At 51.8% G+C, this 13,854-nt stretch overlaps 6 protein-coding genes across 6 annotated transcripts; 4 read left to right on the top strand and 2 right to left on the bottom strand.

The window, feature by feature from the left end:
• Positions 1–38: 38 nt before the first annotated feature.
• Positions 39–1,488, top strand: VTN77DRAFT_9633 (uncharacterized protein; the record flags this gene model as incomplete). Its single annotated transcript, XM_069426262.1, has 2 exons — positions 39–1,040; positions 1,102–1,488. 2 exons carry the CDS (start codon positions 39–41, stop codon positions 1,486–1,488), a joined length of 1,389 nt encoding a protein of 462 aa, XP_069273827.1.
• Positions 1,489–2,153: 665 nt separating this feature from the next.
• VTN77DRAFT_9632 (uncharacterized protein) lies at positions 2,154–4,685 on the top strand (the record flags this gene model as incomplete). Its single annotated transcript, XM_069426261.1, has 1 exon — positions 2,154–4,685. The coding sequence occupies one exon, from the start codon at positions 2,154–2,156 to the stop codon at positions 4,683–4,685; it is 2,532 nt and encodes an 843-aa protein (XP_069273826.1).
• An 845-nt stretch (positions 4,686–5,530) lies between these two features.
• On the bottom strand, positions 5,531–6,278 carry VTN77DRAFT_9631 (uncharacterized protein; the record flags this gene model as incomplete). The annotated part of the gene is made up of 2 exons (XM_069426260.1): positions 5,531–5,809; positions 5,883–6,278. 2 exons carry the CDS (start codon positions 6,276–6,278, stop codon positions 5,531–5,533), a joined length of 675 nt encoding a protein of 224 aa, XP_069273825.1.
• A 749-nt stretch (positions 6,279–7,027) lies between these two features.
• Positions 7,028–9,132, top strand: VTN77DRAFT_9630 (uncharacterized protein; the record flags this gene model as incomplete). The annotated part of the gene is made up of 3 exons (XM_069426259.1): positions 7,028–7,387; positions 7,476–8,886; positions 8,981–9,132. 3 exons carry the CDS (start codon positions 7,028–7,030, stop codon positions 9,130–9,132), a joined length of 1,923 nt encoding a protein of 640 aa, XP_069273824.1.
• A 1,664-nt stretch (positions 9,133–10,796) lies between these two features.
• Positions 10,797–12,159, bottom strand: VTN77DRAFT_9629 (uncharacterized protein; the record flags this gene model as incomplete). The annotated part of the gene is made up of 2 exons (XM_069426257.1): positions 10,797–11,676; positions 11,726–12,159. 2 exons carry the CDS (start codon positions 12,157–12,159, stop codon positions 10,797–10,799), a joined length of 1,314 nt encoding a protein of 437 aa, XP_069273823.1.
• Positions 12,160–12,639: 480 nt separating this feature from the next.
• Positions 12,640–13,477, top strand: VTN77DRAFT_9628 (uncharacterized protein; the record flags this gene model as incomplete). The annotated part of the gene is made up of 3 exons (XM_069426256.1): positions 12,640–12,768; positions 12,855–12,971; positions 13,280–13,477. The coding sequence occupies 3 exons, from the start codon at positions 12,640–12,642 to the stop codon at positions 13,475–13,477; spliced, it is 444 nt and encodes a 147-aa protein (XP_069273822.1).
• Positions 13,478–13,854: the final 377 nt, after the last annotated feature.

The following is a 13,854-nucleotide window of genomic DNA, read 5'->3' as shown; positions in this document are numbered from 1 at the left end:
TAACTGGTTTCCATACGGATCTGGACGGGAGTAGGACGATGACTTCAGAAGGCAGTGGGGGGATCAACCTCGTCGACAACACTGACCCTTCTCAGCAACCGGATCGTGCAGTCTCTCGAACCGCGTCGGCCTCGGCACCTTCATCACTCACGAAACGGCTTACCAGGGGTTCAGTCAAAAGCGAGCTAACGAGGAGGAAGTATGCCAAATGGCAGCCAGATAGACTCGGAATTCCTGACGACAATGCCCCTACTCGGGTTGCATCTCAGTCCTCCAATAGGACTCAGGAAAGGCCTGAGGAACCACTCGATCAGCAGCCCACCAACGGTGAGACCTTAAATATCGTTCTGGCACAGACCAAAGATGACGAAGATGCCGGCGAAGTGATGTCCGAGCTGGATGTCCTCTACGAGAACCAGCGAGGCTGGTTCTTCTTTGGCATCCCATTCTACTCACACCGTTCTCTCCTGCAGTTCGACCCCCCTGCCTGGGTGAACCGTGACTTCAAAGACAGCCCAGTCGACGTCACGAATGCTCAGGTTCCGGACCCAAGCTGGGAATGGGCGTGGCGGTCATGGTATGTCGATATGTCCGACGATGTCGACGAGGAGGGTTGGCAGTACTCGTTCTCCTTTGCTTCCAAGTTCGGGTGGCATGGGACGCATCCGTGGTTTCACTCGTATGTACGCAGAAGGCGATGGGTTCGATTGAGGATCAAGAAGAAGGACGCCAGGAAACGAGCTGGGACGGAACACACAGGACTGGAACTAGCGCACAGGATGAACGAGGATTATTTCACAATTCATTCTCAGAAACTTTTCAGTGGGGAATCGAGTACAGCAGTTCCAGCTGGTCCGCCGTCAGCTTACACGGGCCGCATGAGTGCCGCATCGCCCGAAGAAGCGTTGGTGGAGGACATTGAAGACATACCGACGTTAATGCAGGCCCTGAAGCTGGCCATCGTGGACCGCGAGAGAATAGAGGCATTGAAGAAATTCGTCTCTCAGGGAGGAGAGGAGCTTTACTACCTTGAAGAAAATGTTCGGCTGAGTGACGTTACCCTTTACCTGGTCGGAGTCATCGCTGACATGCTCTCTGCAGATACCCGAGATCCTATCCCTGTTTGTGTTCCAAACGTCTCGTTGGCAGTTCCTCAAATGTCTGCAAGATGCAGTGGAGGAAGCTTCGCAGCAGGAAAGCGAGACTCCTCAGGAAAAGCTAAAGGAAGCTGAGGCAAGGAGGAGAAGGCGCGACAACCTGGCCAGAGCGGCGGCCGCTGTCAGCCGTCAGATCTCAGGTTACGAGGTTTTCGACGTCACGAAAGAAGGACAGTTGGGTGGCGGCAACCTTGGTTCTAATCGTACGGCTGAGAGGAGTCGTCCTACATCATCCGAGACATCACAGCAGGAACCGGTCAGCAGCCGGTTTGGAGAGATCAAAGGCATTCCCAAGGCTGCCGAGATTGGACAGGAGCGTCATATTTACTAGTATTGGGTCGTCTACAGTTTCGGGTCTTCTTTGTTCAAGATGGGAGAACCGGAGTAATGAGGGTGTCTCTTCTTGTAGCCTAGAATCGTGGGAAGTAAGAAAGAAATAATAAGAAGAATAATAAGAATAAGAAGAATAATAAGAATAAGAAGAATAATAAGAATAATAAGAATAATAAGAATAATAAGAATAATAAGAATAATAAGAATAATAAGAATAATAAGCTTATTGTCGTGAATGTGTGGTAGTGGTAGTTTGATTTCCACATTAGGAAAGCCCTGTCCTTGAGGCTATTTGTTGCCTTTGGATAGTAAAGACATGATTTGGGGGTTGAAGATTGAAACTGAGCTTTTATTATCCTCAATATGCCGATATCATCCTTTATCCCGTTTCCCCAAACACCGAGGAACGAAGAGATTAGGGGAAGAGAGTACGGAGTAGGCATTTTCCAGGGTCTTCGGAGGACGGAAAATGTTGGCCCCAGACGGTCCGACTGCCGACACCAACCAAAGGTGCGGCTTCCCTCTCCGCTGCAAGTAAAATAATTTTTGGAACGCGTATATCAACGTTGCAGGATACAGCGACGAAACCACGCTGGACAGCAAGCCTCTGACAGCATTAATTGGACCGCTGCCCATGACCCTTTACGTGGTCTTCGCATCCTTATGTTTTCGCGCGGCGGTCCCTGTCTGAGAAGCTGCAGAATTTCCTCCTTCTTGGACAGTGTTACTGTTGTCCCGACCGATGAGCCTTTGCACTTTCTCTACCCTCGCTGGTTCACCTCAGTTTTACAGCAGAAGCACTATTCTGCCTTTCGAGCTACGAAAAGTCTCAATGACTCCGAGAAACATCATTATTTGCCCTACGTACGACCCCGTCGGCCGTCTGTTCACACGGCCTCACGACGATGGCTCTCGTCATCCAGATCTATGAGCAGCGGTGGTTCTGCACAAGCACCACTCTGCCTGACGCCTTCGGATTCAATGTCGACCCAGAATAATGACCGGACGAACGTGACAGGGGACAATGGCCAACGAGAAACGCATGATTTGCGGGCCGATCCCGGCCTTTCTCCGGGGAGTGCACCGGCATCAGACGGCGACAGGGACAGAGAGTTGACTGCCAGGTCTCCAAATTCAGCAGCCGTTTCATTGCCTAGTGTCGACTCGTCTTCCAATTCGATTCCGATCCGCAAGCTTCGAGCTAGGAGCAAGTGGTGGACGAATTCCCCGTCGAAACGGAGATTGGCTTCTAAGTTGAGATTCCAGGAGAAAGCGTTGCTCCTGGTGAAGAATCTATCTGGAAGGGAATTGATGAAGTTCAGATATCGCAGATTTATACTTCAATGGCGTCTCGTCACCGGGAAGAAGGCCGCCTCTGTCCATTGGGCCGATGTAATGAGCCTTTTGGAAAGACTGGCCCAAGAAACTCATGTGTGGCCCAAGTCAACGAAGCATAGAGTCCTGCATGTACCAGAAGAGACAGTTGCATTCCTGTCCGGGTCCACAGACCTGCAGGAAAACATTTGGTACGTGTCGATCCGCAATGGCTGTCGGATTCGCGTGTTGGACGCAGCCGAGAGTGAAGGTCCACATCGAAAGGTTATTTTGTCCGGAACTGAACGGGCGCTCGAGCTGGTTGAGAAGGAAATCTGGCGAACACAAGAGCGTCTGGCTCGTGGTGATCTCGAGATGAAAAAGCCTATGGTGCCCATCATTCCATCTGTTGTCGCACTGCAGCAAAGGGGCTTGCCTGTTCCAACAATCCGCGGGGTATGGCGCGACCACCATGATCCGGAACTCGGTTTCTACCTTCTTAAGATCCCCGGTCCAAGGAATTTGAGTGTCAGCAAATTTGCGGAGGTTGTGAAGGATTTGGTCGATTCCCTTCCGCTTCTACCGAAAAAGCGCGACCGGCAAGCCAAAGACAAACATAGGTACAAAATCCGAGACACCCTCGAGAGACTTTTTTTGAGGGAAGCCAATCAGCAATTCTTCTCGACCAGCGCACTGAACACGGCCCTTTCCTTTCTCTGTAGTAACGAGTTCCTCCGCTCGGCGCGCATCATCCTCTCCAAGGCTGAAGCTGTGGCGTCAACAGAGACTTACAACATCCTTCTCCGGTCCGCTGCAAGGCGGCAGGATATAGTGATCTTTCACCATATTCTGGCTTCCATGTCTCGGTTTCATGTCCGCCCTAATGGGCAGACCTGGATTGCTTTTCTTAAGTGTCTCATTTCACCAGGCCCCAAAACACATGTGATGCGACGTATGACGCATTTCGGATATCTGGAGGATCGAAGGACTCTTGAAGATGCAATGCATGTCAATATCGGCCATATGCTGTCTCGACACCTCGATAGCGGCAAAGACGTCCCTAGTTTTGTCCGGTTCATCGAAGAAGAATATGCCCCGGGGATTCTGTCGACATCGCTGCTTAACTTGATGCTGGATGAGGTCGTAACGAGGAAAGACCTTGAAGCTATGAAGCAGCTTGTCGATTGCTTCAAACAGCGTCAGCTTTCTATCGACAACGCCACTCTCAACCAAGTGATCCGATACTTTCGTGATATTGACAACGCTATGTCGTTCCTGTTCCGACACGTCAAGCTTCCGCGGTACCCCTTCGACGAGAGCAATTTTGAGAAGCTGTTCTTGCTTGCGTTTAAGTATCAAAGCTACAATGCCTGCCGTGTTCTCTGGAGATACGCGTGCATGGAAGGCGTACCTAGTGCGAAGATGAAGCAGATTGTCAGGAGTTCCCTGACAGAACACCTGCCGGGAAGTAGGGAAAGTCCTCGCTATGATGCATGGCGGAGGACCGTTGGGAAGGTTGCCGTTGGCCTGGAGTATTTCCAGGCTGGCGTGAAGCCCTCTCGTGAGTTGCAGGACATGGTTCCTCCTAACTATGCGGACAATCCTGTTCTGTATCTGCTGGGGTCGCAACCGCTGGACGAGAAACAGGTGGCCGTGGGCAAGGCCCTGGTTCGTCGCGACGTTGAAGCCGGAAGAGAATTCGAGCCCGTGGAGCCGTTGGAGATGATGTTGGATGCGGCATTGGTCCTGGACCGGCAGTGGAGGGGCGTGTCCACGTCTTGGCCCACTATCGAGCTCCTCAAAAACGCCATCCATGTACCGGTGCGGATAAGAGGAGGAAGGTCCAAAGCGCCTTCCCACTACAGTCGGATTCCGACTTGACTTCATCCAAGCTTGAAGTCCCAGCCTTTCTTCCATCTCTTGTCTTTGACGATGGTGCCTTTTCCTTCTGCATGATGATTACGCTGTATCTCGAGATACCAAGTTTGTGTGCGCGCGTGTGTGTGGTTTGGGTTTGTCGGTGAAAGGCACGGTGTATGTGATCACGAGCATTTTTGTCTTCTTTTCCCTTCTCCTTTTCTATTTTCATCTCTACCTCCTGAGTCTGCTTATGAAGCCATTCGAGGCTTCTCTGTACTATATCTAATGTGCATTGTGAGAGATGGGCAGTCCATGGATATAATGGATAGATGGATTGATAGATGATGCCCCTGTTCTGTACTGTAACTATCACTGGGTTTTGTTATGTTGAAGCATTGCATATGTATATATACCATACCATACCATACCTATAGATGGGATAGGATAGCTGTGTTATCTGTCGAGGTGATTGATTATGCGTTGTATCAATTGTTTTTTCTTTTTTTTTATTTCTTTCCCTTTTTTTTTTTCCCAACAGCAAATGTGCTGATAGCATCTCTGCCTCTGTACGGAGTAATGAAATAAGATAGATATGGATCATCCGTAATTCCAAATCATCGAGATGACGGAGCATCCTGTCAGTCATATCATTCATTCAATTGAGGTGGTGTTTCGTTCCGTCATTATTTAAATGCTTTATCCATTGTGAGACTTGTTTCTTTCTTTTCCTTCTGGGAAGCAACAACCTCTTGTATAACTCGTAATATTCACCCCTGTATCGTCCGTCCCATTCGCTATTCTTTCGAAAGCCAAACTGATCACACGTAGCTAGCCCAGAAGTTTCTGGGCTATTAAGAAGATTGCTGCTACTGCGACTGTCCGCCATTCTCCTGCTGCTGAGACGGCGGTGCAGCAGTCGCTGTATTCGCACCCGCGTAGCCAGGCGCAGACGCAGACTCACCCGTGTCCGGAGGAGGATCAAACGTCGTAGGCATCGAACCTACTCCTTCTTTGAGATATAGGACGAGACGGTAGGCGGAGTTGCCATTCAGGTAATATCGGTGGAGGCGCTTGCTGCGGAGGAAGCCCAGACGTTCGTACAGCTTCATGGCAGCTGTATTGGTGACTTCTGTCTCGAGAGCGACCTGTTTGAAATCAATCAGCTCTGGTTAGTTCTGACAGAGCCAGCAAGACTGAGAGAGACGAGACGAGACAAACCTCATCCGCATTCCGTTCGATCATCGCATCGATCGCCATCCGGACCAGCCTCGTGGCGATGCCTCGACCCCGATACTCCTCGCGCACCGCCAGCATCGCGATGTAGCCCCTCAGAGGCCCGCCGCGGTGCGGCTCGAGCTTCGAAACAACGACGCCGACCAGGTTGTCCTCTGCGTCCATGGCCATGAAGCACAGGTCGCCCCATTGGTACAGGAAGTAGCGGTAGACGTAGATGCTGTACGGCTCGGACAGGTCCTTGGAAATCAGCTGGCGCATGGCCGCGACATACTCGTTCTCGCGGGCGCTGTCGTACCGCACGTAGTGGAGCTCGTCCGAGCTCGAGCTCGACTTCTGCGCAGCAGTGGTAGGGGGCTTTGCGACATCATCGTGGCTCATCACGGTCAGTCATCGGAGAGGCGTGGAGATTGACTTTGGTTCAGGATGAGAAGAGAATGAGAGGAGAGTGCAATTGTTTGACGTTAGACGGAATCGGCAGAGGCTTGCATGAATTGGCTAAGTCCGAGTCCACGGGATGCAGCGTCGGTGTGTTGTGCGCGTGCGTCTGCAGCTAGTTCTGCCGGATGCGTGGTCTGCGTCTGATCGACAAAAGCAAAATACGGAGTAATAGTTAGTTATTCCGTGGAAGTCGTTGACTCGTGTCATTGGCGGGGCTGATCCAATTGCTTTCCTGTTTTTTGGAGGGGAACCAGCCTTCCAAGTTGCTCGAAAGCGGCCCGTTGGAGTTTTTCCCGGAGACAGAACTCGACTGACGAGCAAGAAGGGACTGGTTCCTTCCTTTTTCTATTTATTTATTAATATTACTATTTCGACCCTCGTGCAATGGCAGTGTCTTCCTGATTCAAACTTTGACGGTCTCGGATGGACAATGTCCGCCGTCTCGTGGTCTGCATACTGCAAGACGGTTTTTTTCATGTGATCGATTGATTGATTAAATCAATCGGGCCGGAGCTTTGTTCAAGGTCGTCGACGTCGACCCTGTCCCTGACTCAGTTCCCTTCTTCCCCCTTTTTTTTCTTTTCAATTGATCTCTTTCACAAAAAATAAGTAACTGTACGAGAAGAAAAAAAAATTGAAAGGAGATTTAATCGCTTTTTCCTTTCTCTTCTTCCTCACTCTCTGGACCAATGTCCACGCTCCGCCATCGTCCGGGCAAGACCGCCCGGGGCGACGACAGCGATAACAACTCTCCCCGCGTCGCCTCGCTTGATAACGACGCCAATGCAGCGGCGAAAGCGGCGACGACTCCAGACGAAAAACCGAGTTTGAGCCCGTTTGCGAGGCTGAAGCAATATCTGGCAAAGCCACGCGGTAAACGGCGCAACAGCTTCATCTTCCTGCTGGGTGGATTGTTCGGCATCTTCGTCGCCCTGTTCTTTGCCAACCAGAATGAGGTCATCAGCCTGGATGCGCTGATGGATCTCAACCTCGACGCGTTGATTGATGTTATACCTCAAGGCATCCTGCGTGATGCTAGGGAATTTACGGTATGGCAGAAGATATCTTATCATGGCCTTTTCTTACCATCTCTAATTGAAGCTTGTCTGACACTCACTAACTAATTTGGGTTTTCAGCAACATGAGCGCGACGCGGTCAGTTACGATGCCTTCTCCGTCGGTCTACATCTACAATCGCAAGGAATCCGTGCGAAGCATCCGGTGGTGATGATCCCCGGGGTCATATCGACGGGGCTGGAGAGCTGGGGAACAGACGTCGAGTCGCGCCAATACTTCCGCAAGAGGCTATGGGGCAGCTGGAGCATGATGCGGGCGCTGGTGATGGACAAAGCCGGATGGAAGAATCACATCATGCTCGACAAGGAAACGGGCTTGGATCCGCCGAATATCAAGCTCCGTGCGGCGCAGGGTTTCGACGCAACGGACTTCTTTATCACGGGCTACTGGATCTGGAATAAGATCCTCGAGAACATGGCTTCGATCGGATACGATCCTACGAACGCATTTTCAGCGGCATACGACTGGAGACTGTCTTACCTCAACCTCGAGTTTCGTGACCAGTATTTCAGTCGGCTGAAGTCCTACATTGAGATGATGGTCCGCGTGAACGGCGAGAAGGTCACACTGGTGTCACACAGTATGGGCTCTCAGGTGGTCCTGTTCTTCTTTAAATGGGTCGAGAATGAGAAGTATGGGAATGGGGGCAAGGACTGGGTGAACCGACACATCGACTCGTGGGTCAACATCAGCGGGTGCATGCTGGGCGCCGTAAAGGGCCTGACGGCGGTGCTGTCAGGCGAAATGAGGGACACCGCGCAGCTCAACGCCTTTGCGGTCTACGGCTTGGAGCGATTTCTCTCCAAGGAGGAGCGCGCCGAAATCTTCCGGGCGATGCCCGGAATCTCCAGCATGCTCCCTAAGGGAGGCGATGCCGTGTGGGGGAATGAGACGTGGGCGCCCGACGACCAGCCCGGCCAGCACTTCAGTTATGGCAGCTTTCTCAATTTCCGGGAGACCAATTCGTCGTGGACCAGCAAGAACCTCACGATGGAGGAAAGCCTGGCGTATCTCTTCAACCAGTCGGAAGACTGGTACCGCAACCAGGTCTTCAGCAGCTATTCGCAGGGTGTTGCCCACACAAGGGAGGAAGTCGAGGCCAACGAGGACGATCCGCGCAAGTGGCTCAACCCGCTCGAGGCCCGCCTGCCTCTGGCGCCAGACATGAAGATCTACTGCTTCTACGGGGTGGGCAAGCCCACCGAGCGCAGCTACTTCTACCAGGAAGAACGGGATCCGCTCTCGAAACTGAACGTCTCGATCGACACGACGGTGACGACCCACGACGGAACCGTGGACCGCGGCGTGGTCATGGGCGAAGGCGACGGCACCGTCAACCTGCTCAGCGTGGGGTACATGTGCTCGAAGGGGTGGAAGATCAAGCGGTACAATCCGGCGGGGGTGAAGATCAAGGTGTTTGAGATGCCGCATGAGCCGGATCGATTTTCGCCGCGGGGTGGTCCCAATACAGGTAAGTACACATACACACACACGCAGACACAGACATAAGTCTTGCTTTCTCTGCCCTACCATGTCTCTATCTCCCTCACTGACACAACTGCCAGGCGACCACGTCGACATCCTCGGTCGCGCCTCCCTCAACGATCTGATCCTCCGCGTCGCGGGCGGAAAAGGCGAATTGATTGAGGAAAACTACGTCTCGAGGATCAGAGAATACTCTGAGCGGGTCAAGATATACGATGATGATGATGAATGAATGAAATGAGTAAATAAATAATAGGACATTATGGATTATACCCCACGGTACGGTACAAATGTATACTTATCTATGTATGTATTACAGTAAAGATGTATAGAATAAAGATAAACAGCCTGTAATAGGAATAAAAAAAATAATAATATCAGAGTACAAGAAGTATAGCTACGGAGATGAGCCTTTTCATGTCCTTATGTTGAATTAGTAGTGTCAACTACGTAGAGGTAAGGTCAGGTCAGGTCAAAGGAGTAATATAAAAGCACAGCTTTGTGAGAACAGTATGTTAGAGGCATTAATGTATTTATTCATTCATTTACTTATTTATTTATAAGTACTATCATTAACAATACTGGTCTGGATGATGGTGCTACAAGGCCTGTGACAGTAACAGCAAGCACATCTGTTTGTCTCCTCCTGCAGGAATCGAACTCAGCGAATCCTTCCTCATCGACATGACTCGACACATCCCAGAGAACAGAAAGGATTAGCTGAAGTAAAGGTTAAAGGACGTATAGAACGGATGAGAGATGGATGCGTCTGCGTCGTCGAGGAAGAATTCCGACATTCGAAAGAGACGACAGCGTGTCTGTGTGCCCGGCCCCGGCCCCGGCCCCGTAATTCCAATTCAAAAAAAAAACATCGGGAGGAAGCAGGGAAAGCGATGCCTCCGTCATGCATGCAATCCCACGTTCGACCTCCCCAAGCCAAATTCCCTCCCAAAGTCGATATGCGGACCCACTTTGCTCGAACATACCAGCTGTTCGGGAAAGTAGCTGAGACAGCTCGATGGTATAATAAAAACAAACGAAGGTCTGTCCGGTCGGAGAGTTGGAACCCACGAGTCTATATGCTTGTCGTAAACTTCGAACAAAATCGATCCCAAAATTGCTGCCGTGCTAACTTCATCGGCAGACTCTATTGCACAGCGAGTGTCGTGAAAAATTGAAAAAGGCACCGCGAAAAAGAAAACAACTTTTTATATCCCGTTTCCCTTTCTCCAGGCTCCAGACATAAGCGATTGACATGAATCGTGAAAAGATGCCAAAAAGATCTTCGGTCAAGCCGGTGAAGAAAGTCGAAGAAAAAGAAGCGAAAAATGGCTTGACCGATGTAAAGATGGCAGCGAAAGACACGGTGAGAAGCGAAATCTGTCCACCAGCTGAGGGTGGCACAAAAAGGCGTACTGTACAAGCGAATGTCTCCAACGGCAGCGTGCGGAAGTAACCGGACAGATAAATGTCGTTGATAGCGAAAGGCTGGAGAAAAGCCCCAAGTAGTGAAGAAGGACGTCTGGATTTCCACAAGCCGCCGGAATTAAAATTATTGACGGAGTGTCGAGTCGACCGAGGTTCGTCAAGTCGGTAATTTGCCCCGGTGCGATGATGCCATGCATGTACAACCAGCAAAATCATAACCAAATCAACGCGTCGAACCATCAAATGATGGTGCACGAACGGAAAAAAGCGAAAACCATTATTACAACATGCTGTATCAGAAAAAAAATGTGCCCGAATGCGAAAAAAAAAAGCTATCACAGGGCGAAACCGCTATCAAAATGAGCAATGCATGGCGGGCCGACAGGGGACGGTGTCGACTGTAGTGTATTATATCCACGTCGGGTTAATGGAGAGAGAGGGGGAGAGAGAGAGATCTCGGTGGAGGTGTCAGCGACCAACTTCGAGGTCAGAATTGGAACCAAGGGTCTCCCCTTCCCAGAGATGGTGATCGTCCGTCGGGCTGAGAGAGCCGGAGGAGATAGAGGAGGAAGATCCCACAGTCCACTCTTCAGTATCCGTGCTTGTGTCACCGTCGAAGTTGGCCAGGTCGTGGCTGTACTCTTCCGGGGCAGTACCGATTTCAACATAGTCGTAGTCCCAACGGAATCGCTTGTTGGGCTGAATTCGCGGCAGGAATCGAGCCTTGGCGAAATAGAAGGCCACAGCGGCAAGGATACCACCTCCGACGAGATCGACGGCATAATGGTGAGACAGGTACATGGTGGCCCACCACATCCAGAGGGTGTAGGTCACGAACAGCGGCTTCAGCTTGGGGAAGACGTGACTCATGAACAGCGCGGCCAGAGTGGAATCTGCGGCATGGAGAGATGGGAATGCGCCGAACACCACGGGCGAGGCGTGAAATCCCGATGTATAGAGGTCAATGCCAAACAGTTCGTCGATGCGAGCCAGTCCGGCTGGATTGCCAGGCATCGAATAATCGGCTGGTGCCAGACCATAGAGGTTCTCGTACCAAGGCGGAGAGCATGGAAAGGCCAACTGGATGGCGACGGCCACCAAGCTGATATAACCAAAGGTTCTGGCAAAGACCGGGACCGTCCCGGGCGGTCCAAAAATGAACATGATCAGGGAGCACACGAACGGAGCTCCGTAATGGCATAACCCGTAGGGAATCCAAGCCAAGACATCCAGCACCACATTCTGGTGGGCAGATAAAATGTTGCTGATATTGGCGCCATATAAAATGTTCTCAAGAGCAGGGAGGACACGGACCCAGATGCCAGGACGCCATTCCGGGGGAATAAACCTGAGAAACCGTCAGCTTGAAAACACTCATCGAGTAGAGAGCAACGTACTGGCAGGCATAGAAAAAGATGAGCCAAGCAGCAATCGGCAGAAACGGCAAGAAGAATTGTCGCGTGATAGGGAGGAGTAAGGAAGTCAGGAGTAGCGTAGCAACGGCGGTCTTGCCAAGAGGACCGGGCGACTGGATGACGGAGAGCGAGAAGATGCCGACGATCATCAAGAGCAGGTACTGGAAGTCATACCAGGTCCATCGGTACGACTGCAATGAGCGCAGAGTGTCCTTGGGGGAGAAGGACGTCTGGAGAGAGGCGATGGAGGACGCTGGGGAGACGCGACTCCGCAACCTGGACCGTAACTTGCGCCGCATGCGATGCGGCATGAGCAGCTTGAACGTGCGCCATGGCACGGCGGGAATCTGGACCTTGACAAACTGGTTGTGGTGTGGCCGATCCTTCCACGACGATATTGATATTGAGGGGTTCATGGCTTTCGCTTTCTAATTTCCGATTCTGCTTTGAGCAGAATCCGGAGTCGTACACGAAGAGTGTCCTTTGAAGAGACGGAACGCAAGGACGAGAATCCTCTGCTCTGACGTCGACCACGGCGGACCTCGAGAGCGCGCTCGGCCAAGATTCCAAGGAGGCCCAAACCCTTCAATTCCCACGGATGCCTGGACAGGAGGTTGGCGGAACAAAACCGTTTGACCCCGACACAGCCTCAGTTCAGGATCCTCTCGGGCCCCTTCGACGGATGTTCGAACGCAAAGCGGCGACGGGAGCAAGGGCAAGCACTCGAGCTGGTCGCAAGGAGGTCGCGCTGAGCGTGGCAGAGGACGGAGGACCGAGGGAACGGAGGATGGACACTCAGGACAGGAGAACCACGAACACAGGGAGGAAGAAGAAAGGTCGCGTGGGAGGAGAGAAGGAGAGAAAAGGAGGAAAAAGCTTTGACAAGAAGCAGCAGGATGATCGCCAGAAACGAGATGAAGCGTTGGACCATCTGGGACGGGGCTGGGCTGGACTGGGCAGGAATCATGAATGAAATCAGCAAACGAGCGAAAGAACCTAAGCCCGCGACGGGGGCGGCGGGTACGGTACGAGTATTGTCATTGGTGACCGGTTCAGGCGGGTGTATTGTTGGTAAGCGGCGTCACGGTATTACGGGTATTACGCGGATCAGGGTCGTGGCGTCACAACATCTAGTCTGCAACGGGTTAGCCTGGCTCGCTTCGGCGCCGCGGAAGACCCGGATGTTCTGGGATTGCCCGGTGTTGCAAACGCCGACTCAGCTAACACCGTAATTCTAAGCCAGCTTGGAGTATTGCTGTACTATGTATGGAGTAATTATGTGAGCTTGGAATAGGAAATCTCTTTCAGCTACAAGACTCACGAGAGGAGACCCTAGGATTTCTAAGTCCCTGCCTTAGGTACCAAATACTCCGTACTGTACGAATACGACTGTACTGAACTATCGTTGACGCCAAGACTATTCCGGCAGCTGCTCATTGGTCTGCCCTCGAAATGGCCTGTCCACACCAGCCAGTCAGCGCGCGCTCTGGACAACGCAAATTTCGCTTACGATAGAACTAGTCCTAACTAGGATAGATGCCAAGGCGCCGCCTTGCAGCTCGTCCGATGGTCGAGGGGGCTGCCGCAGTTCCCGACGATGGCGGCAAGACCGACCGACCTGTTATTTACGGGGGTATTTCCGTTACGGCCGGACAGAACAGTGGGCTCTCCGGACTCCGGAACAGCCACTCCCCGACCAGGCGAGGCAACATGGCACGGCCACGGCGATCGTGAAGCGAACAAGAAAAAGCCTTGCAGGATGCCTAGCTAATGCACCCCAACCAAACTCTGGTTGGTTGATCACTGGGAGTGTCGCGTGATACGGCTGAGCCTGGTTACCGAGAGAGGCAATCATCCTTCGTAGACTGTGTATGAAGGGAGCAGGCATCAGAAGTTCAGAACCATTGATGATGCTGCTGCAGATGCGGGGTGATGCTGATCTGTCGACTCCAATGATTTTCTACTCCGTACGGAGTACATCACTACGGAGTAAACTGCATGACAATCAGGTTTTCTTTTCGGCTTTTTTCTGACTCCGTACCGACTACCGACGGAGAGTGGGGAGTCGCGGATGCCTTGCACAAATGGCTGCTGAGTCAGCGTTGTTCCCA

This window comes from Rasamsonia byssochlamydoides (genome assembly GCF_041956645.1).
Source record: "Rasamsonia byssochlamydoides strain NRRL 3658 unplaced genomic scaffold VTN77scaffold_90, whole genome shotgun sequence".
NCBI lineage: Eukaryota > Fungi > Ascomycota > Eurotiomycetes > Eurotiales > Trichocomaceae > Rasamsonia > Rasamsonia byssochlamydoides.
The sequence above is the reverse complement of the archived record's forward strand: the minus strand, read 5'-3'. Positions and strand labels throughout refer to the sequence as shown.